This window comes from Pseudochaenichthys georgianus, chromosome 4 (assembly GCF_902827115.2).
Source record: "Pseudochaenichthys georgianus chromosome 4, fPseGeo1.2, whole genome shotgun sequence".
Taxonomy (NCBI): Eukaryota; Metazoa; Chordata; class Actinopteri; order Perciformes; family Channichthyidae; genus Pseudochaenichthys; species Pseudochaenichthys georgianus.
Window position 1 is genome coordinate 8,666,083 of NC_047506.1, and position 27,507 is coordinate 8,693,589.

Sequence of the window (27,507 nt, forward strand, 5' to 3'; positions counted from 1 at the left end):
GGACTTAAAAGCTTCAAGAGTGGGCGACAATTTTACATGAGGGGGCAGGTCGTTCCAGAGCCTGGGGGCTACCGATGAGAACACTCGGTCTCCCCTGGTCTTTTTCTTTGTTTTTGGGACTATCAGCCGCAGCTGATCAGCTGACCTCAAAGCCCTTGAGGGGGTGTACACCTGTAAGAGGTCAGAGATGTACTCTGGGGCCAGCCCATTAAGAGATTTAAAAACAAACAATAACATCTTAAAATATATGGCATCAAATGACCTGACTGTCCTTTATTTGTTTTTTTAGTGTGAAAGGCCATGTTTGGTTCTTTTCTGTCCTGTCATTTCCAAACAGAGGTTTTTGTCGTGCTTGTTTTGACTGACAGTTGGAACAGTGGGTTAAAGAGAGGGGTGGACGCCTACATTCAGGGAGGCGAGGCGCGCTGACCCTCCCCGATGTGTTGTCATGCTCTCACTGCAGACGCTCAGGCTCTGCTCACATTAGATTGTCTGACTCTGCAGACTGACGGCTGGGGCGCTGACATCATCAGCACCAACCGGAGCAGCTCCACCAACAAAATCTAACCTCTGTGTCTCTCTCTCCATCTCTTCTTCTCTCCTCCGCCACCTCCTCACCCTCCATTTCAACCCTCATGCAGCTCACCTCCGCAAATCAATCACTTTGAAGTAATCTGAGACCACATTGGAGTTTGCGTCTTCGTGCAAGAGAGAGGTGTTATCTCTATTTCAGCAGAAATAGGTTTCATTTTCCCCTGGTGTGTGTTCAACTTGCCATGGCAGTAATTGTAGCTCATCTGCAGTGAGTGACTTGTCTGTCAGGGGACACGTTGATACATGGATTATATTCCTTCCTGTGAGTCTGCCTCAGTCCTTCCTGTCTGGGAAGGGATGGAAACTTTGAGACGCTCGGGTCATGCAGATGACACGGTGAACGGTAACAGTGATTGCGTTTGGGACAAAGAAGACAGACATACTCATCAAGGTCAGGTTGCAATGGTTGTCCCTTATCAGATAGTTAAGGTAAAGAGTCAAGCATCACCTAAGATAACCAGAACCAAGGAGTATCAAAACTACTCCAGTAAAAAGATACCTGCACTTGATCCGGGTTTTACTTTCAAAACACTATGCAACCTCTTGGACTAATAGACCCGTATTGTCTTTAAGACCACATGTTCAACACCAACATTAGCCATTTTGTATTGTCAGGATTGGGGCTAAACGGGAAATCTAGGGTTGTCAAACATTCTGAAACATCACCTCAAGTGTTATTCTATTTAATGAGTCACATGATCGACCCGCAACCACAGCAGCTATAACCAATACAGGCTGTTGTGTGGTTTAGTTGAGTGCTGTCTATTGCATGGAGTTGGAAGTAAAGACTTCATTGCATAGTAGTGACATGACAGGTATCAAATCTAATTTTGCAGTATCACTTTATGGGTACTGGTTGTACTTGTATCATCATTTCTTTAACCACCCAGTCCCACATTACCATAACATCTCTGGAACACTCGCCATCATTTCCTGTTTGCATGAATACTATCTGCTACCCTGCTGTAGCAATGTCGCTGTGTTCTGTATGTGCTTTTGCAAGTCACCATCAAAACAATGAATAATGATTCTGCATAATTTGGAACTGTCTGCAGAAAATTATTAATTTAGGCTTACCTCCATAGTTGGACCAGGCATAGGTGACATTCAGCATTGACAGAGCCACTTACACTGATGCATTATGTATGCCTTGTATGGCACTGTAACGCTCAACGCATAAAACACATGTTCACTGCGGTCATCATGCGAGTGACAATATGAATATGTCACACTACGTCAAAGTGATGACGACAGGGACCGTATTAAGTCCATGCTTTGCAGTTTAGTACAGCTATCCATATGGCTAACTGTGCTGTGTGCCTCAGCAGCTTAGAGGGAAACATTTGAGCGGGGCAGCTCTGGCCGCAGGTGAAGTCTTATCACGCTCATGGAGGGGAACACTTAAACAGGCCATTGCATGATCTCTTTCTCAGCAAAGCTATTACAAGGTTCAGTGAGTCCAGGCACAGCATCGCGGCGGTTGATAAGCAGGCGTATATACAGTAAATGCAAGTGTGTGCGAGTGGAGTTTTGCTCCAATTGTGTGTGTTTTTAACACGTTTATCTGTGAGTTCAGTGTTTCTGTCAGAATAGCCTTTTCTGCAGGCGTCCATTATGTTGAATTTGCTAGCCACTCAGCTTGGTACTTCATGGGATTCGTAACATTTTCCTTATCCCCAATCCTCTTTCATTGCCCGTTCTAAATCCTGGGTGCATGTATGAGTTGACATCAGGGAGTATCTTCCCAAATGTGGCAAAAGGCTAAGATAATCTCTTAGGAAGGAGGCTTCGGAAAACTTCAGATGATCCCATGGAGCAGTGAAATGTCACACGTAGGAACATCCATCCATCTTCTCCCGCTTAGTAGGAACATATTTTAAGAAATTGTGCACAGGATTGAAGAGACGTTGTGGCATCTGTTCAATGTCAGGGGGAAAGACCTTATATGATCTATTTGATATGCCTGCAAAGGAACTGACAGCTGAACTATTGTAAGACCTAATATATCTCTCTTTTGTGTCTATAATAAACTGTAGCGCTACAGACTGTTCTTCCCTCCTTCGTCTCCATTTCTCTTTTCATTTCTGTCTTTCACGCAGAAAAAGAAAGACACACCGTCTGCATAGAAGAGGAGACCTATTTTAAGACCAGTGTGTAATTAATCATAAGCTAGCAGCATGCATTAAGAAAGGAGGAAATGTATGATAGCCCCCTCTGTAACTTTCTGTCCCTCCCTAGCTGATATTTTTTCTCTCGCTTATACTTGTGCTACTCTATACTACATTTTAAATTTGTCTCCCTGCCTAATACCAGGGTCTCTCTGTTCTTCCTCCCTCTTCCTCCTCTCCTCTCTGTCGCATTTTTAATCTGTTCTTCACTTGCATATTCATTTTTTGTTTCACATCTTTGCACACACGCGCACCCTCCTAATTATGAAAACGCAAAATGTCATCTAAAGCCCTGACGTGAATATTTAAACAGTAAAGCGCTGCATGTTCAGGGCTGATTCGAGCGTGTGTTGATCCATTCATGCATTACGTCTCTGTCTACTGTACATGTGATGACACCACTAAGATTGCAGGCTCATGTTTGTGGGCAGATGGTGAAGAACACAGTCTCATTTGTGTGTAATAAGTTGTAACTAATTGTCTGCAGATTGGATCAATGTGCGATTCTGCTGCAGCTCTCAGTCTGTATAACCACAGACAGCACAGCCACAATTTATCAGCGCGAGCAGATTCTACTGGAGGAAAGGTCCTTTTCATCTCTTTAGAAGGGCAATTTACTGGAACTGTTTAACTTTTATAAATAAATTGTTTATTTTGTTAAGAAAGTGGACCAATAGAAATAGACCTAAAGGATTAGATGGCGTTAAACACATGCATGCTCACACACAGTTGCCACACACTAGCTATGCTCTAATGGTCCTATCAGATGGTGATGCCATCCACTTAAATCCTAAGGAGCTTATTGATTATGTTTTAAGATATGTCACTCTCATTTTTCATGTCGACAAACTATAAAGCATTAAGCCCTAGCTGCAGTATTACCCTCTGTGGTGTGACTGACTCGCAGTGGTCTTAAGAAGTTTGGCCTTTTCGCTGCTGAAGCCCCCCTCACTAAGGCGACTTGATGACCCGCCCTCAGCTGTCAGTCACACTGTGTGCATCACTGCAGCAGATACATATCCACCTGTGCTGTGACAGAGCTGAAATGTAAAACTGAAACTGCAAGTAGAGATACCCACAGGTCAGACTTAGTGTGCGAATATTATCTCAACATTAATGTCCACCTGATGGATGGCCCTAACATGTTCTATCCCCAGAGGATGAATACTTCAGACTTATTTACTTTCAGGGCCACTTTCTTTGAGTAAAATATGTCATAGTTTTAAATCTATTGTTTAAGAAAATACTTAAAACTCAGACAATTAATTATGAATAATCAAAATGTAGTCTATTTCTGGTTTAGAAACAGCAGTAATGTTAAACCTTTTATCTAGTTCCCCCTTTTCCTACATTATTGCTTGCATTAAATATACTCATGCCTAATTTCTAGAATGATATTCTGTATTTTAGGCTTATAATGTATTAAATGCCACACACAAACACAATCATATACTATTTAAATGCCATTAAATGTCACCTGATGATGGCAATTTTGGGAGTTCATGTCACAAAGACATTACATTTCACAGTGGATTAGAGAAAGCGACCGCATGAAATTGAAGGTACTGTGAGCCATTTCTGTGTAAACGTGAAGCCACCTTGAAAAGCTTATTTTCCAAAATGGTTGCATTTTGACATTTTTATATATGTCATCGAGAGTGAGCGTAGGCCAACTCTGACTCACAATAGGTTTTCATATCACATTACTTAACTGAACAGTTGCTGTTGTCAGCAGCAGAGTAAAGTAGATTCAGGTTCACGCTCATAAACTCCCACATTCCCCTCTTTTCCCTCATGAAAACACACCGAAGGAGCTGTCGGTGACATGCTTTCATCCTGCCTGCTTGATGCACGGACTGAATATGGCACATTGTTGGGTTGTTAACATGTAGCAACAGCAAACTAATCATTTAAGCATGACAGCTAGCAATCTGAAGCAATGATATTAGTCTTTTTTATATTGTCTACACTGCTGCAGATTAACATTTGGATTTATTGTTGTTTACAGTGTTGGGCAAACTACTTTTAAATGTTAGCTATTGAAATAATAAATTACTCTCTTGATGGATGGACGGATTGATAGATGGATGGATGGATAATGACTCAAGCAGCTTCTTTCCTTCACCTATTTTCTCCAATTCCCCCCCCTCCATTACCTTCCATTTTGAACCCAACCAGGCAGATACATTGAACATATGTGTCATTCACTGCTCAGCACTTTTTTACCATCTCCATGATTACCCTTTATGTTATGATGTTCTCAAATCACACACAGGGTGTTTTTCATTCTCCTTTCTGCTGTTGATTTAGAAAAAGAGCATGTCTCTAATGACTTTTCTCATTCAACGAATCCCTTTTACAGTATGTCATTTCAAAGGCAGCCTTTCCATCTCCCCTGCCCTATCGCTCCGTTTCACAGGAAATTGAGCACACACCCACGTCAATGTATTTCTCTCCAGCGTTGCAATGAGTCAGGGTCACATAGACACCCACAATTGTACACACATACTGTATAATTGCAAATGTACCACAATGCATAAACAATGTCCAAGTAGAAATGTTCCCAGACTTTCAGGGGAACTGCACTCTGTGTTCTGCAAAGCATCGCTCTGCTCATACATCATTACGTGAGTCTGGGTGTTATTATGGAGAAGATGCAGTGTATTAGATGGCCTGGCAGATTGGGTCAGGGGCTGCAATCCTATCAGGATGGATAATAAAAAGACACTTAATCTAGCCAGTTCCCTACGGTCCTTTTTGCTCACAGAATAGAAATTCCTGACGTCCGCTCTGCGGTCTAACCGTCCTTGTCAAATTCTCATCCTCCCTCCGTCCCATCCTAAAATATAAGAGCAATAATTACGACTTAAATCTCCTCAATCTCCACCTTCATCCTGCAAAATGTTTCCCACCAAGGCATAGAGTTATAGCCCATGCAACATAAAATCTGTTTATTACCTCTTTTGCAATGCTGTTATGTGTCATAAAAATAGATGCCCATGTCAGTATGCACGGCTGGGTGATGACTAGCTAGTTTATGAGGGTCTTGGCTCATCGGGGGACCCAGGATGAGAGGCTGGAGGTTGTGGAGTCAGCACCCTGTCCTTCACCTGGCGAGCATCCGTCATGATAAACTGGCACAACATACGTAAAAACATCCAATATGTCACCTTTTAGAAAGTCATGGACTCCCGGACGTGTCTCTACATAATGTCTGCCCACTCTACTCTTTTTCTGTTCGAGGATGAGCTCAGTCCGGATATTGAAGAGCTGGCTCACTGCCTGTCATAGTTTGTCAACATTTGAGGCACTTTGGTAATGCTCTTTCCCTGTACGAAATCAATTATAATTCACATTTGTCCCACTCTGTCTGTCTTTGCAGTGGAGAATAACCCATGCCAGACCAACCCGTGCCTCCATGGAGGGAGCTGCCTGCAGGAGGGGGATGGCTATAGCTGCTACTGTCCTCAGGGCTTCTCTGGAGAGAGCTGCGAGATCGGTGAGTCACTGCGGGGTCGGGCTGAGCGGGGAGAGGTCAGAGGTCAGCAGCTGAACACGGATGCTGTGTCGCTGTGGAATAAGGGGAAGCGAGACATGCATATGTTGGCATAACATTTACCAGATGTACCCGACTGTGCAGTGAATTCTAGATAAGCAACAACTAGTTCCCTTTGTGGGTTTTCTTTCCTTGTTTGTGCTGGTAGGACTCTGGATGCAATGCTCTCAAAGCCAAGATGAGTATTTTCCTGTCAGGCCAAGTAGTTTTGGTTGAAGCTCCCCGACTGAAAGTGAACTGGGAATATCCGTATGCGTCAAGTCAGCCAGTTATGACAGAGGTTGCTGAACCCTTGTTATATGTGCTCAGCTGTGTGTGTGTGTGTGTGTGTGTGTGTGTGTGGGTGTGTGTTGTGTGTGTGTGTGTGTGTGTGTGTGGGTGTGTGTGTGTGTGTGGTGTGTGTGTGTGTGTGTGTTGGTGTGTGTGGGTGTGTGTGTGTGTTGTGTGTGTGTGTGTGTGTGTGTGTGTGTGTGTGTGTGTGTGTGTGTGTGTGTGGTGTGTGTGTGTGTGTGTGTGTGGGTGTGGTTTCTGTGTGCACGCATGTTTTCCCCTTCTGCCCCAGGAGTAGTTGGCAGCTCATCTTCCTCTCAGCTGTGTGAAGGGAAGAATGCGGCTTTCAGAAAATGGCTGTGCACTGTTTTTGTTGCGTGTGTGTGTGTGTGTGGCAAAGAGACGCAAGGACACATTGGCCACAAAGGAGCCATGATCAGGATCAGTGAAGGATGTAGCCGCTGATTAAAGTGCTGAAGAAAACTGTAAATAAAGTAGATGTGGCATTGGCAGAACATATCAAGTGACTTTCTTAGTTACGAGACATAAACCCTAGGTAGTAGGTTGTCATTGAGCTGAAACACATCGCAGTTGGTTCAAAGTTGTTGTTGTTGACGGCGTTCAGTCTGGAACATTGATTCGTTGTCCAGGCCAAAGAACCATGGGTTGAATTGAAGTAAATATTAGATGACGTGCTCAAGCGACCCACTTTTGTGGTGTAATTTGGAACCATTGGAACTGTAGTCTCACATGTTTGGGCTTTCAAAGCTTCTCTTCGGCAGTTGTCTCTTTTCCAAAGCTTGTTTTGAGCACTGAGCTCCATCTGCTCTATCTAAGGCCTTGCAGAAAATCAAAGGCCATTCCTGTTTTTAAATGTGAACTGTTATTATACAGATGCACCATCAGAATTCCATATCCTGGATGTCCTGAAATAAAAATGTCCAGAATAAATGTTATACCTTTTGCTAGTCCTGACTTCTCGAACTCTGCGAGATCCATATTCATGTGTAGGCAGAACAAAGGCCAAGCTGAGGTTTTAAGGGTCAATGCTGTTGGAGAAAGGTCATAGATCAGGGGTCATATGGGAACATTTTGTCCTGGGTCTGATTATCAATAACCTTCAATTATTTAGCAAATAGTACATATTATGCAGCATTAAGGTGTGCCTGTGCATTTAAACCATTGGAGATCAATCAACAATCTGCCAGTGGATCAATAACTTGTGACAAATGTATGTAAACTGCATCAATTACACACACATGTAGTTTCTAATGAATCACTGCAGTCGATGTGGTTTGGGTTTGTTATTGAAACCTAATGCGATGAAAATAAATTAGGACATTTAAGCCTTACATAACGTCCACAAGCACGCAACGGAGACCCTTCCCATTCACTTTGAATGGGGTGACGTCAAGCTTTGTCGAACTGCATTGTGGTTCTCGTTGCGTCGCTTTGCCTCCGTTGCTCGCTTCGAAAGTTGAGAAAAGTTCAACTTTTCAAGCGGCGACGGAAGTCAATCAAATCATATGCCAGTACAAGCTCTAGCCAATCAAACCGTGTGCTTGTGTGGCGGGAGATGAATGTGATTGGTTGTTAGTCGTGCGCCAGACACGCCCACCGGCAAGCTTCAACGCGATGGAACCGCGTGGACGTACTGTTATGTCGGGAGGAAAGCACATTCATAAAATATTTGTTATTTACTCATTACTTCTGTGCTTACGTCTTTGTCCTCCAGCTCGTTTTCTCCTAGGAGTGTTTAATTACCTTTCCCAGTGTTACTAAAGTGTTGATGTTGATTATGTTGCCAACAGCTGCATATCTGATGTTTCTACGGCCATAGGCAAAAAGGTTAATTGCTTTTTACAGCAAATGCTTGACCACAATTTAACCAACTTAACACAGTGCTGTGCGATACTGTGCCTTCATTTATTTGTACATCTACAGCTTCTATTTCTCCTGGTCGTTATTCATGGTTGACCCAAGGTCACATGTGTTCTCCTTAGGTGCCTAACGAGTGTAGATTCATACATCACAGCCACGTCATAGCCTATAGAGACGCAAATAAAGTAATATCTCCTGTTCTGCTCTTCACATAAAATTGTTATTTAGTAAGAAATGAGGCAGTGGCACTACCGATGCAACACACCTAAAAGGCTGTTTCCAGGACTTCGCTTGTAGCTGCAATTATTTGGGTAGAAGCGTTTTAGGGAGCTGCATTATTGATGGCCTGTGTTTCCACTGCAGTTCTCTGGTTAATATTTATGAGGGAAAGAGAGAGAGAGAGAGCACGGGAGAAAAGCTGTGGACGTTTCAGTGTTCAGCTCCACAGATCCTCGAGATTCGGAGATTAGTCCTTTGCTTCATCTGTATTCCTTACCTGATCTAAATTGATTCAGGGCTGTCAGTTAAGACATAGACAATACCATGTAACACTTTTTATCGAAATCTCAGCTTTAGGTTTTTATATATCATTAATCAGCAGAATTGTTTGTTAAAGTCTAGATAGTGCTGCAGGATGTGTGATTAATGAGGCACTATACAGCCTGTCAGTTTGATGGCCATGTGTTGAGATACAATAATGAATTATATTCTCTTTTCCCAGAAGCTGAAATAAACATTTGTTCACAGATATGAGAGAATAAAGTATAGCCCAGAATAGAGATGTAAACACCTCTGGGGGGGTTGTTATCTTCTAGTCATTATGTTGAGATAAAATAACCAAATATTTATATCTAAATGTCTCTAATCATTCTTGTTGTAGCGAAAGTCGGTCCTGTTGCTATGGGAATATATATTTGTATGGGTATGTATTCTCTCATGATAATGGGATAACTTACAATGTGATCATTTGAAGGACATAGAGTTTGGTTACGTCATGTACTTCCTGTGTGGGAGTCCAGGGCCTTCAAGTGTACTGAAGATCAGTCAAGCTACAGTATGCAACACAGTTCAACATGTCACTTACTATCTGTGATGCATCATTGAACAAATCCACCAGATGTTGTATTCTACAAAATAAGTATACAAAGTACAAATGGCATGTAAACATAATAAAAAAAGGCACTTTATAGACTGTATAATTTATCTCTGACTCTCTAATGAGAAATACACATGCACTACATTCTTTAATTGACTGTTTTTACATTAAATAGACCAAATGAACTTAAAATGAGGGATATACTGCTATTTATTTAAGGGAAAAAACTACTTGGTAATGAAAGTAACAATACATTAATATTCTCAGTATGAAAATCATGATAGTAATGATAAAAAACTATAGGTTACTTATGTAACCCCAGGGCTCAGAGTAACATGAAGTGAGATTGTCTCACTATGGGATGCGCCTCATCGCGGAGCAAACAGAAGCATCAATCTCATTACGTCAATCCTGATTGGCTGGTGATCTTGACGTCAGCGTCAGGGGAAATCACCCCCCTATAAGTAGCTTGCGCCACAACGCATGCGTCATTCAAAATAAGCACCTCTTCTCGCTTCACCATAGCAAGGAGGGCCGTCTGGTGAGACATCTCACTTCATGTTACTCTGAGAACTGGGGTTACGTAACCTATAGTTCTCATTCATAACACTCCGTTCTATGTCTCACTATGGGAAATTGTAGCTCCCGTATTGCCAGACGAGCTTATCTCGAAAATCACCAACCAACCAGAACTTAACAGGTAGAGACCCGACTCAACAAGGTGCTCAGCACTGCTCGGGCCACGCTTGGAGCGGAGACGTCTAGCCTGTAAAAGCGGACAAAAGTGAGCGGCGAGGACCAGCTCGCCGCTGCACAGATGTCTTGGATGGAAACACCCTTGAACAAGCCCAGGATGTAGCCAGGCCCCGAGTCGAGGAGCCCGCAGACCCGAAGGTGCTTGCAACTCTGACTCGTATAGGCCAAAGCAATTGCCTCCACAATCCAGTGGGAGAGCCGTTGCTTAGTAACAGGCTTGCCCTTGTGAGGGTTAGCCCAGGACACAAAGAGTTGGTCATTAAGACGAAGCTCCTTTGATCTGTCCATATATGTGTGTAAAGCCCGGACTGGACACAACTGATCCTGCTGCTGCTCCCCGGAGGAAACCAGCTCGGAGGAAATGCCCTCAATGTCAATTGGGGTACACGAACCAACCACCTTTGGTGTAAAGGCAGGGGTTGGGTTTCAACAACCACTCTCGTTTGCCCTGGGGCGAACTGAGTGCATGAGGGATGTACAGACAGTGCATGAATATCGCTGACCCGCTTGGCGGATGCCAGGGCCAGTACAGCACCGTCTTGAGTGACAGATGTTTCATGTCAGCTCCTTCCAGGGGTTCAAATGGGGTCATTCTGAGCCATTTAAAACCACTGCCAGGTCCCATAAGGGCACCAGCGACCTGGAGACAGGGAGGAGCCTGCGAGCTCCCTTCATAAAACGGCAGACCAAAGGGATTGTTCGCTAGCCGTCTTACCCTCAAAGCCCACATGGCATGCAGCAATAGCAGCCAGGGTACACCTTGATCGTGGAGAAAAGCTCTGTGTTTATCGATCAAGTCCCTGTAGAAATGATAAAATCACCCCGACAGGACATTAAAAGAGATGTGTCCTTCTTGAAGGCACCACTCCTCAAACACCCTCCACTTACAGTCATAGAGAGACCTTGTGGAGGAAGCTCTCGCACTCTGAATAGTGTTTATCACCTTCTGAGGGAGTCCCACTGTATTCAGATTGTACCACTCACGGGTCAGGCCCATAGTGCCCCGCGCTCTGGGCGTGGGTGAAGGATCGCCCCCCCCGCCTGAGACAATCTGTCCCTGCGTGGTGGGGGCTGCCATGGCTGCCCGCACAACAGCTGATATATCTCCGCCAGCCCGTACGTTGCGGGCTATGGCGGAGCCATCAGGATAAGTGTGTGGCGTTGCTCCTTCACTCTGGCCAGAGTTGGGGGTAACAGAGCCAGGGGTTGGAACACGCACAGAAGACCCGGAGGTCAATCGTGTACGAGTGCGTCCCCGCCTAACAGTGCGTTTAAATCGTGCATTAAAGAGAACAGCTGTCATTGAGCATTTTTTCTTTATGCGAACAGATTTAACGCGGCTCTGCCGTAACGCACCCACAGCGGACTCACGATCCTTGGATGTGGAGTCCAGTCTGCATAGAGTGGTGCACCTCTGGACAGTAGTTCTGTCTCGAGGTGCACCACTCCCGGTACCTGCGTCGCTCTCAGAGAGAGGAGACGTCTGCCGCTCCAAGGGATCAGTTTGTGTGCCAGTGTGTGTGACTGGAGACAACGCAACCTCCCATGGCGGTTCATACACGATATCGTGTTGTCTGTCCTCACGAGGACATGGTGTCCTCTGAGAGAAGGCAGGAAGCGTTTTAGGGTGGGGAACACCGCTAAAAGCTCCGGGTGATTTACGTGCGCCCGCTGGAGGTCTCTGCTCCAGAGACCCCTCACCGGGCGACCTTCGTAAATACCCTATCAGCCTGTCTGACATGCGTCCGTGGTGACCACCTTCCGTGAAAGGACAGCACCCGTAGGCGCGTCCCGTACTAGAAAAGTCGGGTGTAGTGCCACTACGCATTACATAATAACCAATACTCTCCGCACGCCGTGGCGCGCGGGGTTTAGTTTTATTATGAGACCCATGTTGAGCAGGTGCTTTACGAGGACATTTGTCTGCGTAATCTGACTCTGCTCGGCGGTATTATAGATAAAACCCTCCTTTCTAGGAGAGAGAGAATCTCTCTCTCCAGAATATGGGTTGACTCTCTCTGGGCTTGTGAAAACAGATAGTGTGTAACTGTTTTGAGAAGCCCAAGCAGATGTCGTGAGTATCTCCTGCCAGCTGAGATGTCACGCTTACGGCTCCAGCCGGCACTGCGCATGCGCGTGACGGTGGTGCCTTTACAGCTCCAGCGGTGCCCTTAAAGCCCCAGCCGGCACTGCGTGTGGCGGTGGTGCCTTCACAGACCCGTCAGTAATCCGCCTTTTGAGAGATGCCGTAGCTGCTCTCAAAAGGGGAACAATTGACGGGCTGTTTATTGGTTTTATTGATTTTCTTTTCATTTGTTTGAGCTGCGCCCTCGGCCTGAAGCCTGGATGCGTCAGCGGCAAATGTTTTATAACAAAAGAATCAATCAACGTGTGACATGTGTTTGTGCGGACTTGAGGATGGTGTTTAGGCATCTCTCGAGGCTGCGGGAACACATTCAGAGCCGGGGAATGAACTTCCAGCTCTGTCACAGAGGGGAGAAGGAGGGGCTGTCACGCCGCTCGCTTCTTCTTCCTCGACTGCTGGCCGAAATTCCGGGTTGGCTGAGCCTGAGCTGCAGCCGGAACCGGAGATTTTTTAGGCCAGCTTGCCCTTGTCTCCAGCCTGGGCTGGGGACTCGGGGTGGGCTGCGACCTCTGCTTGTCCGGTGCTTTAAACCGAGCAGAGTTCGAGGCAGCTTGGTTGAAGGACTGCTGCTGCGAAGGCAGCGGCTGGATCCTTCGAGGGAGACAGAGGTGGAGTGCCTCGTCCTCCTTCTTCTTCGTCTCACACCTCCTTTGCATGGAGGCGAGAGCGGAGCCGAAAATTCCCTCGGGAACGATGGGCATATCAAGCACATCCTCCTTTTCCCGGTCAGGGAGTTGGGTGAGGTTAGCCATCTTCGCGTCTTCCTGCACCACCATGATCCCCATTAACCTTACCTTGCCCGTGGCCTGGATGGTGCAGCGGTTTGGACACGAGACAAATGTCCGTGACCGCTGCTAAATCAGTCGTCCAGAGTGGCGGCCCAAACCGGGTTACCCGCAGGTCCCTCGCAGAGCTTCCGCTTGGTAAGCGGTTAGCAAGCGAGGACCACGTTCAGGCCCTGGCCGGGACAAACGCTGGCAGCTGTGTAGGACTTTCAGTCATTGTCGACTGAAAGCGGTCCGACGTTGCGGGCAGCGTGGGGTTCCTGCTCGGTGACAGGCCCACCTTCGGTAGGAGGTGGGCCCGCACCGATGCGGTTCCATTGGGCGTATGCGGAGCAGGCCGAGCTTCCTCCATTCCGTCGCAGTTCTAGGGAGGAGCAACCCCTGGATTGGGACCTTGTTGCTGAAGGGCCGGTCTCCTCCACGTACCGACACCTCATCCAACATCTCCGGGAAGACCGCTGCTTGGGGAAGATGTTTTCCCTCGTAGCGGGACCCTGGAGGTCTCCTTGGCCATTTCAGGCCACGGGACGTTGAGTCTGGCCGCAGCGCGTTTGCACCGGCCTGCAGGTCAATGCCCTGACCGGCGAAGCTGGTGTGCTATCACCTGGGAGAGCAGCCCTCGCTCCAGGCCTTTGCAGCCTGGGCCGATGACATGAAGGTGTCCTCTTCCTGTTCTTCCGACTCGGACAGGAGGAACGCCAGGGCGTCCTCCTCTTCGTCCTCCTCGTAGTCCAGCTCGAGGACATCCTCCGCGGGGTGAGACCATGGTGAGGTCTAACCGGGAGCCCCAGCTTGGTAAAGCTGCGTGTCTTGTCGTCACCGGGTCCCGGCCTGCCAGGGGGCGGGATTCCGGTTTCTGTGGCCATCGCAGATAATGAGCCCCAGACCAACACGGAGAGGGGTTCACTCTCTGTGGCGGACGCCCCCGTGGTCCTTGACTGCCGGCCGGCGGGTCCGTGGACATGGGGGGGGTCCTGTTCCGACAGGCTAGCTTGTCGTGCTAACCGTCGGCGGAGGCTCTTAACGGTGAAGCGGACACAATGTCCGCATGAGCCGGGGTTGTCGATAGCGCCTCGGGCGTGTTCCAGCCCGAGGCAGGACGAACAGACCTGGTGTGTGTCTGCGCCCGAGATCTTCAACCACGCCAGTCCGCAGAGTCGAGCCACCGAGTCCCTGACTCCTCTGGTGTGAGGGAGAGGGGCGTCCATCTTGTTCGCCTCGTGGCGTGGAGAGCGGCCCGCTCTCCGACGGTGGGATGGGAGAAAGAGATATTACCACCCTGTCCTTAATCCGGAGAAAAGGACAGTGTGGGTCTTTTATTCCCGGAGAATACTGACTGGTGTGACAGTGGTTCCTCCGTGGAAGAAGAGAAATAGAAAAAACGTCCTCGCTACCGTGGTGTCGGTAGAGAGGGGAGGCGAGCTAGCAACAGGTGTGCTGCTAGCTTAAAAAATCTGACCTACCTTACTTTCTCGGGGTAAGAGAAGAGCGAGGTCGATTTAAATACTAACAGCGTTGTACTACCGTCTTCCTGCGAAGCAGAAGTAGTAGCCGGCGAGCGCCCATCGAACGAAATGGGTATTTGGGGTTCAGTCTGTGGACAGTGAAGCTTGTCCGGCTACTGTAGAGATGTGCTCTGAAGCGAGAAGAGGTGTTTGAATGACGCATGCGTTGTGGCGCAAGCTACTTATAGGGGGTGAATTCCCTGACGCTGACGTCAAGATCACCAGCCAATCAGGATTGGCGTAATGAGATTGATGCTTCTGTTTGCTCCGCGATGAGGCGCATCCCATAGTGAGACATCGAACGGAGTGTTATGAATGAGAACAGGTACATTATAACTTAACAATTAATAATAAATAACGAAGATAATTGCAGGCAGTGCTTTAGTGCTAAGCAAAGTGCAAAAAGAAAAAGCCTCAGCTAGTTGATAGCGAAGTCAATAGAGTTTCAATTTCTCTTTAAATATTTAGGAAAGCTGGTTTTTCTGATATCCGGTAGGGTGTTGTGCTCTATAGTTTTTGGATGTTATTGACAAAGGCTGCTTCTCCGATTTTTTGCTCCGCTGTTGCTGAAAAAAACCCAAAGCAGATGATCGCAATGTTCTTGAAGGCAAACAGTGAAAACAAAGGAGTTAGCAATAGAGCTTAGTCCCAAAGATTAAGGCCTTTGTATAGAAGAAGGAAAACCTTACAATCAATGTGTAAATGTTACAGGAAGCCAGAGCACAACATCCTGCCCGACATGCGCTCTGTTCTCGGTTCTGGGTTTTCGCCTGCAGCAGAATTTAAAATTAGCTGCCATGTTTAAATTCTGTCGGCCTTGTTTTCTTTTGTGGATCTTTAAAAATCAAATGTCATTCTTGTTGACAGCAGCAGCTATTTTTGTTTAGTTCAAATGCAGTTTGTTGTGGAGGAAATACATTAACCTGTCACAGTCTATCGCTGAAGACGGTCAATCAAATCTCCGTGATTCATACCAGAGCACGAGTTAGGGGAAATCATTTCTGTTAGACTGCTGATTGTTCTTCAGAACAACCATTCAGCAGAGAGGGAGCGAGCAGTCAGGGCAGATAAATCACTTTCTGTGAGACATTCAATGCATCTGGACCAACTAACAAGAAGCATTGTTTTATTTTTGGCAATCCGCAACAGATTCCAAACAAATAGCTGGTAGGACACGTGTTTTTGTATTAGAAATGCAGAATACGTAGTGAGGTCAAGGTGGTAAGTTGCTTCCTCTTCACAGGAGGAAATTACTTTTAATCGCACTCTCTCATCCTGTCTTTCAATCGCATGTCCCTCGCCCCCTCCACTATCTTCCTCAGGGACCTGTGTGGATCCTCCTCCATTTTCGACGTCGTTATCATCTTGAGTTAGAGGACATAAAACTACCTGAGCTGCCATTCTTTTTCCATGTCGTTCTCTCACTCATACATTTTTTTTAACAACTCTTCGAGGGCAGATGGGCACAACGCAACACATCTGAAAAAGGCAGAGACACCTTCACTGTCCTATCAGAACGTGACAAACTACATTCAGGCAGATTCACAGGTGGTTCGAATAACTCCCAGGTCAATTTCAGCCAATAAATTGAATAGCAACATCTCCTATCTGAGCACACAGAAATGTCCTCAAGTTTATTTTCTGCTCGACACGGAGCACACCTGATGCCTTTTTTATATTATTATTATTTGTCACCTCCCCTCTCTCTGGCCTCATTTCTAATCATGTGATAAGATCTGAGTTCTCTCTCCCACTTCTCACCTTCCTCGTGCGGTACATTTTTATAGGAACATTTATGCATTATTTCTCTGACCACGTCTTCCTTTCTCTATCATTTTCTTTGTCTCGCTTCAATCGTTTTTTTATTCTCCTTTCATGTTCAGTCCATCTCCCTGCCTTCTCTCTCCCCCCTCCTCACCCTGTTGGTAAGACCTACAGCACTGCATTGGAAATTGCTCCGCAGTGCAGATATTGGGGTGTGAAAACAAGCCTGTAGCCCCCCAGCATTTCTCCTAAATAACACATTTAATTTCCTGCCACACTTCCTCTCTCCCCCACAACCCCTAACCTCTCTCCCTCTTTCTCTCCACGGTCTCCTCCTTCCCTCTGTATCTCTCTCTTGCTCTGTCTTTCCTGTCAAAGGCCAATACAATTATTCATACAGAAATGCCTCTACTCATGCATAAAATGAAACTTTTTCAAGCTCACATGCTCACTCACCTGCTTACTCGAATTGCCAAATAGGCTCACAAGGGTGTGCATGAAAAATATTCTCCTTTAACCTCTTTTTTTTGTGTTGACTCTTCCTCTCACACAGATCCAGCCTCCCACACACACCTGTCTGGGCCAGGTATATCTACCTGAGAACATATGAAGATTGAATGCATTACTCATGTTTGAAGAGGCCAAGAGAAAAGCTCCTGCTGGGCTCATTCATCCTCTGGGACCCACTCCTCACATCAGCTCACATGATTGAGCTTGAAAGATTCATGAGGTTGCGGCTATTAATATCATTGGCCCCTAACCCACCTTACTAGTGTGTCCACAGATCGGAGAGATGAGGTCAAGGGTATAGAATGAGAAGGACAAGATTATGGATGAGGATAATGGTGCTTTGTAGAGACAGGCTTTTCGAATATTTGTCCTCCAAAATCATGTAGTTTTAGGCAGAAAGGGAAAATGCTATGCTGAGAGCTAGACATATTTATGTAAAATAAACAGACTTATAGCCAAACAAGTTGTACAAAAGATGCAGATGATAGATTTGCAGTGAGTTGCAAGGATATGTGGAGAAAGACGGATGGAAAGGGCCAGTGCTGCCTTGCTGCAGCACACAGGACATCACATTCAGTCCTTCATTAATGATGGAATGGATTTATGTGTTTTGCTCCAAGTCCTCCAAGTTCAAGTGCTTACGTCAATACAGTCTAGAGTTTTACTGCCCTTTCTTGGCTTTTAATCTTCCTGCAATATGAGATTGAATGCTAGACAGAGGGTGAAAGAATGCAGCTTTAGAATGATGAATAATGTAATGAAGACCTGCTCACATATGGTACAACAGCACATACTCTACAAAGATGGTGGGGGTAAATACAGGAAATAGCAATTATGGTATTTGTTGGTAAATAATCTGTTCCCTTTTCTCTGCAATAAACCTCCTGGGACCCAGAGGTTTTGGGACAATATAAACATTCTTGTTTTTGTAGTGAAAATACTTCTCCTCATAATCTTGAATATATTTAACTTAAGTGTAAACATTGTTTTGCTAGTAATTTAAATGTTCAGCTGCAGCAGCTCATTCCAATTAAAAACGTAGAATGTAGAAACATGAGATGTTTGTTATGTAGATAAATGTAGTTATTTTCCCAAAATGTGCTTATTTACTTTCTTTCTGTCAGTCACACAATTCTGTCAATAACAAAACAACAAAGCTCTATGGTGCAAAATATGCCCCAATTAGCAAAGGTTTATCTCATTTGTTCAAGCAATGCGCAAACACAGATTTGTAGAAACACCACATTGCAGATTTTATATTTAATTAAGTGTAACTTTTTGTGTAATATTCTGGTTTTCTAAACAATTAGAACTACATGATTTGTATAACAACATAGCGCAGTGACTCTGTTAACCCATGCAAGAGGTTTGCTTTGAGGCGGAGTATGTGTCTTTGGTGAGATTGATGACCAGCAGTTTGTCGGCAGCTGAGGAGCTCTTAAAGGGCGATGATTGGCTGGCTCAGCCCGTATTCACATGCCTCATTAATTCATCAACGCCATCGTATTCCTCAATCAACATTATGATTGGCTGTGCCCTCCCCCACCACAGAAGATACCACCAGCATTACTGCAATGCTGCCAATACTAGCAGGATAACTGAATCTAACTCAAACTGTGAAACATAGACACAACCACATAGTCAAAACTGCTCAACATAGACAAATGGAGTCATAGAAATGTACACATTTAGACACAACACAAATATTCAACATTCAGCTAACAGCTAACACATGGATGCAACCTCAAGTACCTGCAGCTGTGTACAAGTGTGTAGTTATACTCTATACAACACTTTATAAGAAATGGGTGGACTGTACCATTTCCCCGTACTTAATCAGCGTGGTTACTCCGAGTCCTTCCTCTCCAAAATCCTCGGGACAATGAGAAACAAAGGACATACTGCCCGCGGAGTTGAATGAGAATGCACTGCGGGTGTGTCAGTGTGGTTGTTTGTGTGTGTGTGTGTGTATGTATGTGTGTGTGTGTGTGTGGTGTGTGTGTGTGTGTGTGTGTGTGTGTGTGTGTGTGTGTGTGTGTGTGTGTGTGTGTGTGTGTGTGTGTGTGTGTGTGTGTGTGTGTGTGTGTGTGTGTGTGTGTGTGTGTGTGTGTGTTGTGTGTGTGTGTGTGTGGTGTGTGTGTGTGTGTGGTGTGTGTGTGTGTGTTGTGTGTGTGTGTGTGTGTGTGTGTGTGTGTGTGTGTGTTGTGTTGTGTGTGTGTGCTGCATGCAGTATCTTTTTGGTATAAACACACCTGCAGATTAATGAGCTGCTGGCCAAGTTGCCAGGACTCACCTCTCGCTCTTTATCTTTCCCTCTCTCTCTCTCTCTCTCTCTCTCTCTCTCTCTCTCTCTCTCTCTCTCTCTCTCTCTCTCTCGCTATCACACATGTTTCATCTTTGTTTTGCCAAGCTCCCATACACACACCCACATACACACACACATTCACACACCTGCCACCTTGAGTTGCTTCATCTTTACTTCTCTTCTTTGTAACTGCGTCTTCAGCTGAAGTATCGGCTGCAGTTAATGAATATGCATGTGTGTTTAGCTCAGCCCGTGTGTGTGTGTGTTTCTGTGTGTGTGTATCGTGCTGGATGGATTGAGGCAATGACTGTGTATACACCGGGTGACAAGTGAAGCATATAAAAGGCTGGCCACGTAGAAAGCAGAGCAAATTGATTTCCCATGAAGAGAGGGAGCAGGGTTTTACACATGGGGGCCTTATCAGTGTTCTTGAAACACTCACACAACAAACCACACATACAGACACACTAACACCTGCACACTGGGACAAATATCATCTGGTATGAATCTGGATCACATAATGCTACATTCACATGAGTGGCATAAAAACACATGCAACAATGCACACACATTTTCTAGCTCTAATGGTCCTGTGCCCCTTTAGAGGCATCCTGTGGAGTTGTGGACCACTGCTAGCACTACCAGTATGTTATTGTATAAGTGTCCATGTTTTGTTTTCTGCATGCTATCAAACACAAATCACATCTTGCTGTTGTTTTCACCCCATTCCACACATCAACAGTTGATTTGTGATAACATGCCAACAACAACCATTTGCATTTGACACTGAAGAAGAAAAATGCTCGCTAGCAAACATAGATTTAAACGATGCTTAAATGCACTGAGAATGTAAGGTTAGCTTAGATTAACTCGAGCAGCTACAGTGCAGAGCTTGCAACGAAAAGGGTTGTTACAATAATCTTATTTAGCAGATCTATCCATAAATATTCAATTATAAAACGCAATTTGAGTTTGACTTGTATCTGACTCACTCACTTAAATAACAAATTAACATAATTATATCAGAACTTGAAGTTGTTATGTAGTCTACAAATGCTATTATTGTCTAATAATTGCTATTACAATCAAAGGTTTTCATCAAGTGAATCAGCCCTCAAATAAACATCCCATTTATTTGAAAGCCTCTTTCAGAAACGTAAATTGACCAAATGTTCTTCCTTTTGCATGATGCTCTTAAAGCCCCTGTCACACTGTCCCGAAATTGACACCTGATGGACACACGAATATGGAATTGTGAATTTCGCACGAAGATGGCCCCGAACCACACACAAAGGTAACATTTACATTACATTTAAGACATACAACTGCAACGAAAGTAACACAAACAATTATGTTAAAGTACTATGATACTGTACTGATATGTTCAGACTTTGTTCTTTACTTTATCCGTCTTTATATGTAGAAGATATTACGTTTTCTCCGTCATGTTGTTTCCATAGCAACAACAACTTTCTGTCAACTCGCCTTCAAAATAATATATTATATCCTTTTTAGTTTCACAGAACACAAATTGGGTTGTGTACATGATTTTGTTGTGCAATAAAACAACCCGATGGACAAAGGAAATGTTCAAATTCGGCTGTGATCGTAGCAACATCGGGCCATTCGTGAGGGCATCTTAAGCCATCGTATGACCGCTGGTGGAGTTTCTCAGGCTCCGGCAGCAACTTCGTGAGCGGTGGCAAAATCTTTGGCATGCCAAAAAATTGCCGAAGGACCTTGCGAAGGTTCATTTTCGTGTTGAATTCGTGTGTCCATTTTGCCCTTCGTAAGGCCATCGTGAGGGCATCTTGTTATCCTCTGTGCCATCGGGCATTTGCCCCGATCAGAGTGAGGGAGAATGCACCGATGATAACACGAAGATGACACGATTTGAGAAGATGCCCTCACGAGTGCCTTACAAAGTTGCTGCCGGAGCCTGAGAAACTCCACCAGCGGTCATACGATGGCTTAGATGCCCTCACCAATGGCCCGATGTTGCTACGATCACAGCCGAATTTGAACATTTCCTTTATCGTGTGTCCATCGGGTGTCAATTTCGGGACAGTGTGACAGGGGCTTTAAGGATGTACGGATCCTCGAAGAAGTCTAAACACATGTATACAGTCCATACATTTACAACAGCATGTACACATGCTGTACACACTCAAGTGAACTACCCATACCAAACAGTACAAAGTCATTTCATATTTTTCCTTTCCAGTGCCGGACAGAGATTCTGAAAAAAGAGACAAGAATGTGACAAAGAGAAATGATGCAATAAATATAGCATGAAAGAGAAAGAGACACAGAAAAGATGACTGGAAGGATACAGCCCTTGACCAGGCCTGAGTGTGATTGACTGTCAAACACAAATTATCTTAAAAAAAAATAGAAAACTAAATCTTTCCTTAGATATACCAGAGGCCGTTTGTTTGGTTCATGAACCAGTTCTTTTCAGAAATAGATCTAAAGATTCAACATCAGAGCTTCTTTAACTCAGAAACACATCCTTATATAATTTCTCTGTCAATGATTAAATGATCCTGACAGCACTAAGGAAAAAATAGATAATTCCACTCTACTATTTCCTCTTTAATATGTCAGAAATAGCGACAGGAGGCAGAGAATAGCCTGTCATTCACCCCTCTGGGGAACTGCTCTACTTTAAAAGTAGAATATATTTTTTAAGTGTGTACGCTGACAGAAGTAAGAACCGAAAGATAAGAAAAGAGGAAATGGAGTAAGGAGAATGGAAGGATTAATGGTAAAAGTTAAGGAAAGGTAACGGAGAAAGGACACGAAGAAAGAACCCGGGTGGAAAGGAATAGAGAGTGAAGGAAGGACAAATTAAAAAAGCAGCATAAACAATCCCTTTTAGGAGACGTCTAGCTCCTTTAAGCTGAGTCGAGGTGTGTGTTATGATCTCACCTGGGTTGTCTCAGGCAGATACAGTTATCAAAGAACAGGCCAAACCATGTAATGCCAGAGGAAGTGCTACTGCTAACACCAGGAGCCCTAAAGGGACACCTGCAAACCCTGCTGTCTCCAAGGAGAAATTAGCCTGGTGGGACCCACTGGGCAAAGGAGGATAAGAGATGAGGCAGTAGTAATACTGGTGGCGCTGTGGCTCTGTGGCAGCTTGCTTGGCTTCTCTGCTCCTGGCTGCTTTTTCCTGGCCTCTTCCACACAAAATATAAACAGACACTGAATATGGAGCCAGTGAATACACGAGCAACACACACACACACACACACACACCAGTGGCATAGCACCATAGCGCCAGGGTGGCCAAGTTTACTCATTGGCCCACCCTGAGAAAGCTTCAGTGTCATTTAATTTTTTTTTTTCTTTTTTTTTTTTTATATTATTTTATTATTATTATAAAAAAATGTATTCACCCATTGAGAATATCCAAGAATTCAAAGTGAAATTCAAGTGAACAAATATCGAGTTTAATTAATGTTGTATGTGTTTTGTCCTCTGAACCAAACTCATTTACGGTAAAAACTGATTGTTGGTTCCGGCGCGCGCCATAATAACGTGAGAGAGGCAGAGAGCTGCCTGCAAAATAAATGATGGCTCAAAGATCACTAATGAACAGCGCTGCAGCATGTCTGTGAGCGAGAGAGAGATGCAGCGTGTCTGTGAGGCCCCGCCCCCGCACGCAGATGAGAGAGAGAGATCTCTTTTAAAATATATTGAAAGTTAGAAACGGAGATGGTTAGATAAAATGTGCAAGATAACGTTTATGTATGCATTTCTTTATTGTCGAAATGATTACATTTCATAACGGGATCAAATCAAAGTGAATGGCCTGCTGCTGCTGAATGCATGGGGCAAGTAACTGGAAAAAGTTTTAAAAGTTATTACATCGTTTCAGATAATAATAATAATAATAATGATAATTCATTCTATTTAGGGGCGCCTTTCAAAGCACCCAAGGACACCTTACAATTGATAACATATTCTAAGGAAAGGTTTTAAGACAGTACAAAGAATGCAGTATGGGTGATGTTTTTTATGTGTGGTGCAGATGAGAGAGCTGTCAGAATGACACCAAGATGTGTGTTTGTGCTCTTGATAAGCCATTAAAACAGTAACATACGTGTCTCCTGTTCACCAAACATTATTTGTTTTCCAAAAGTATCTAAAAGTAATCTGCCACCGTACCGGCGGGGATTGGTGTTTAGCTTTCTGATGCGCAGAAGAAAATCTAGCCCACCCTATTTTTTACAGGCCCACCCTAAAGTACATTTCTGCCTACGCTACTGAAACACACAGTGATTGGAGTCAGACTGTCAGAACGGAGGGCAAGCAAAGCGCATGTGAGATGTTGTGACACTTTGCCTCATACATTTTCCCTGGCTGTTATGAGTGTTGCAAGTAGTGCTGTCAACCAAAGCTGGGACCTGTCTGAAACTGCGCGCACACACACACCTCTAATGCATGAATCCACACTACAGTAGCAATGTTGCAATACATGAATTAAGTCAAATCTTTTGCTGTATGTCATATCACTGATTTTTTTGGAATTGTCTACAAGGTAAGGCTCACTTTGCTTGCCTCCCTCGACACACAAAGAATCTGGAAACCCAGACACAATTTGGCATTGTTTGGCTCTCAAAACACCGCCAGGGCTCAAAGATGTAACTGCGTCTGGCCTAGCGCTCAGGTACTATTCTAACATGTTGGCAAGTGGAATAGATGCAGAATTTTCTCAATATTTACCACAACCCCAGTGATCTTTCCTCCCTACGCTCGATCCTTTGATAGGTTGATCAGCGTTGCACTGAGCCTTGGGCTGTACCAGAGATGCTCTTGTATGTGTCTGTTTCCTCTCTCCCCGCGGATCCTTATCCCTTTATATCAAACAAACCCCACCCGAACACAGCTGAGGGCCCGAGACTCTACTGAATACTGCTAGCACAAACACTCATCTAAATACAGACACACAGAGAAACACAAACAACTCACTTGTCCATTCAGATAAACGTACAGGTGCCAGCAGAAACACAGATGTATGCTTTATGTATTGTATTTTAGAATAACACTTACTACATGTGTTGATTCTAAAACCAATGTAAATGTTGTTATAGTTGGGCACCAGGATTCATTCTTAACCTTGAATACTGCATTCATTATCTTTTGTGGAAACCAGTTCTGTTCCCAGCTCAGGGATTACAATGATATTCCTCTAAAGACTTCGAGTATGTCTTGTCTTAAAAGTTAAGACTGAGAGAGTATCTGGTTCTTGGAAACAGCAGATGATAAGGACACTCCCACATCAAGGTTCAAGCTTTCACACCTAGGTAAAATCCATCTGCTAATATAATGTAATATGACCACAAGCTCCAGAGCAGCTGCTAATGGATCTCAAAGCAAGGTGAGGTTTTTCTCCAAACATTTTGCAATACATATCATAGTTTGCGATTCAGTTTCTGCTATTTCTTAGGCAGAAATATCACATTCTGTACGGTGAAATGGTATCATTATGTAGGATTATGTTCTTTGTATGGCCACTGAATTCAACCCACATTCTGCCATCATCTTCATGTATCTCTGCGATTAAGAAGAACATGGACAGCAACACTCTGCAAGGCGTAATACACTAAATATATAATATCCCCTCTCCTTATTCTACAGCAAACCACACATGCCCCTTTCACACCAGCGCTTTTTTCAGCTCCGGCTCGGAGCTGGAGCGTGAAAAGCGCCGGTTTTTCCTGTTCACACCGCAGCGGCGCCGGCTCTTAGCTCCGGAATCGGGTTCACTTCCAGCTCCAAAAAATTGTCGGTCCAGAGGCAAGAGCTTTGGAGCTAAGAGGCGACGTCGCTTACGTCTCTCTTACGTCGAGGCGTGCAAGAAACTAAACCCACCTCCCCTGAACATGGGTCGACTGTTATGCCTGCCACACTTTATAAAGTCAGGCAACACTAACCAGGCTTCGTGTGATTCTGTTTATTTGTACCTTACTTTGACCATCCGTTCACTGTTATCGATCATTGTGGAGAGGCAGACGTGTTGTTTTGTATTATTGCAGCTATCGGATGCAAGTAGTCAGTTTAGCTTCGGTTGCTATGCTAACATCACCCGTTTTATACCAGAGAAACTTTCATAACAGCGTTGTGATACCAAACAGTGTCAATTCAGACTAACACACATTCACTTAAGGGGAACTGGGGATATGCATCAGCTGCTTGTGTGAGTCGGACAGTGAATACTTTAGAGCGGCTACTGCAGTGTGAGCTAACCGGGAGCTAACGGAGAATACACTCCTGTGGAAGAGCAGCACTGCAGCGGTCGGTAAATGCTGCAGAAACACATTAATAAACAATGAACCACGGCACTCTGGAGCAAAGCATAAGGTTGGAGAAGTCGTTATTCAATTTATTCTGGCTTTCTGTGATTAAAAGCAACACGATCATCGACCCGACGCAGTTCCCCGTTGTTGTTGTTGTTGTTGTTGTTGTGAGCGCCGTAATGGCTGCCGTTGGGGAGCAAATCAGCGATGTAAACGGTGACGTCATGACGCAGCAAGGGCAGCTCTGGGGGCGCCAGTGGGCGGTGTGCACAGAGCGGAGCTAGCTGAAAAGGGAAACCGGAGCTGAACCAGAAAAGCTCCCGCTCGGAGCTAGAAACTGAAAAGCGCTGGTGTGAAAGCCGCAACAGTTATCCTGCAGGCATTATGGAACCCATGTCCTCCCTCTTTCATATATTTTCACTTTCCAAAGTATACGTGTTGCGACCAAAGATTTGAAATGCACAAAATATGGAAGGTATTTAATTAAAAAATGTTAATAGAGTGAAAAGCTTAAAATCAACCCCTGTTAGACTTTATTCTCAAACCCCCTGCGCTCGGCTGTTCCAACTTTTTTTCTTTATCCTACCTATCAATTGTCATTATACCTAAAAGTCTCTCTGTAGTGACTCAACATTCACAGGCATACATTAAATGTGTGCTTGCAGCTCTGGATATCCATTCTGCAAATATAAACATGTTGTGCCAACACAACACACACTCACACATTGAATTGAATTGATTTATTTAAAACAAGGGACAGTGTACATTAATCAACATATTAAAAACATGTAAAAGTACTCGAATTTGCCAAAAGGCTAGTTTTCATCGATAGTCCCTTTGCCAGATGGTGATAGACATCCTAAAAGCAATAATAAAAATACCACAACATTGTTATACCATTGTACATATTTACAATAGATGATATCACTGAATACAGATAAGAGCAAGTCATGATAATAAATAAATAAATAAATACAACATTTACAATACACACTCATACACACACCTACACCCACACATCAGTGCTGACATGCACACATAATACAAACATGTGTGGAGTGTGGTTAAGAAACTCTTTCCCTCCTGCACTCTTCACACACGCAATCCTAACATAAACATATATTCATATAAACCCATTCCAAAAAAATTGCTAATGCTGATTAATGCTGCCTTACGCACACCAGCATTCAGTTATTGACAGAACACAACACGCTCCATTGAGTGTGCATGCTGTCTGGACGAGCAGGCGGTTCAATAGAAAGGTATCCATCTTTGTAGAGGGGCTTGGAAATGTCAATGCCCCTCAGCTAGCTAAAGGAAGTCAATCATCCAGGGTCTCGCACAATGAATGATGACAAACACAAAGAGCCTTTTAGCAAAAAGCCTTTGTGTGACAAACATTTCCATTTCAAAGCGTCCATTTTACAGGACTCCTTGTCAATCTATCTTTACATAATGTCGGCTGTGGTTTGGAGGCAATTAGGCAAATGTAGAAAGAGTGACCAGATCTGTCACTGCTGCCGGTTGATAAAGGAGCAGACTGCCACCCAGTGTGTTTGCTACAGTGTGTGTTGCGCGTATTGACTGATTCGAATTTTTCTTGCATGAATTTCCGTTTTCTTCCATGTGACAGATGGAAAAAACATCTTCTATTGGATTAATGTTGTGCCTTCATGCCCCCATACGACCCTGTCAGATGTGAAGTCTCCACGTGGCATTTACTGGTTCAAAAGTTCTCTGTGTAATTGATCAGACTGCGGTTTGATCTGTACGCCTGGCATTTAGCATTTCGTTTTTTAACATGTGCTCTGTTAGAACAAACTGGCTGGCTTTCAAATGCCTTTGCCTACCACCTGCAGAAGTTTG

At 44.5% G+C, this 27,507-nt stretch overlaps 1 protein-coding gene across 3 annotated transcripts in view; it reads left to right on the forward strand.

Moving 5' to 3' along the window:
* Nucleotides 1-27,507, forward strand: part of ncanb (neurocan b) — a 188,328-nt gene that overhangs the window by 115,971 nt on the left and 44,850 nt on the right. For all 3 annotated transcript variants that reach the window (XM_034080376.2, XM_034080377.2, XM_034080378.2), the window contains one exon: nt 6,145-6,261. In XM_034080376.2, the coding sequence (XP_033936267.1) occupies nt 6,145-6,261 (117 nt within the window). The remainder of the gene's footprint in view (nt 1-6,144; nt 6,262-27,507) is intronic.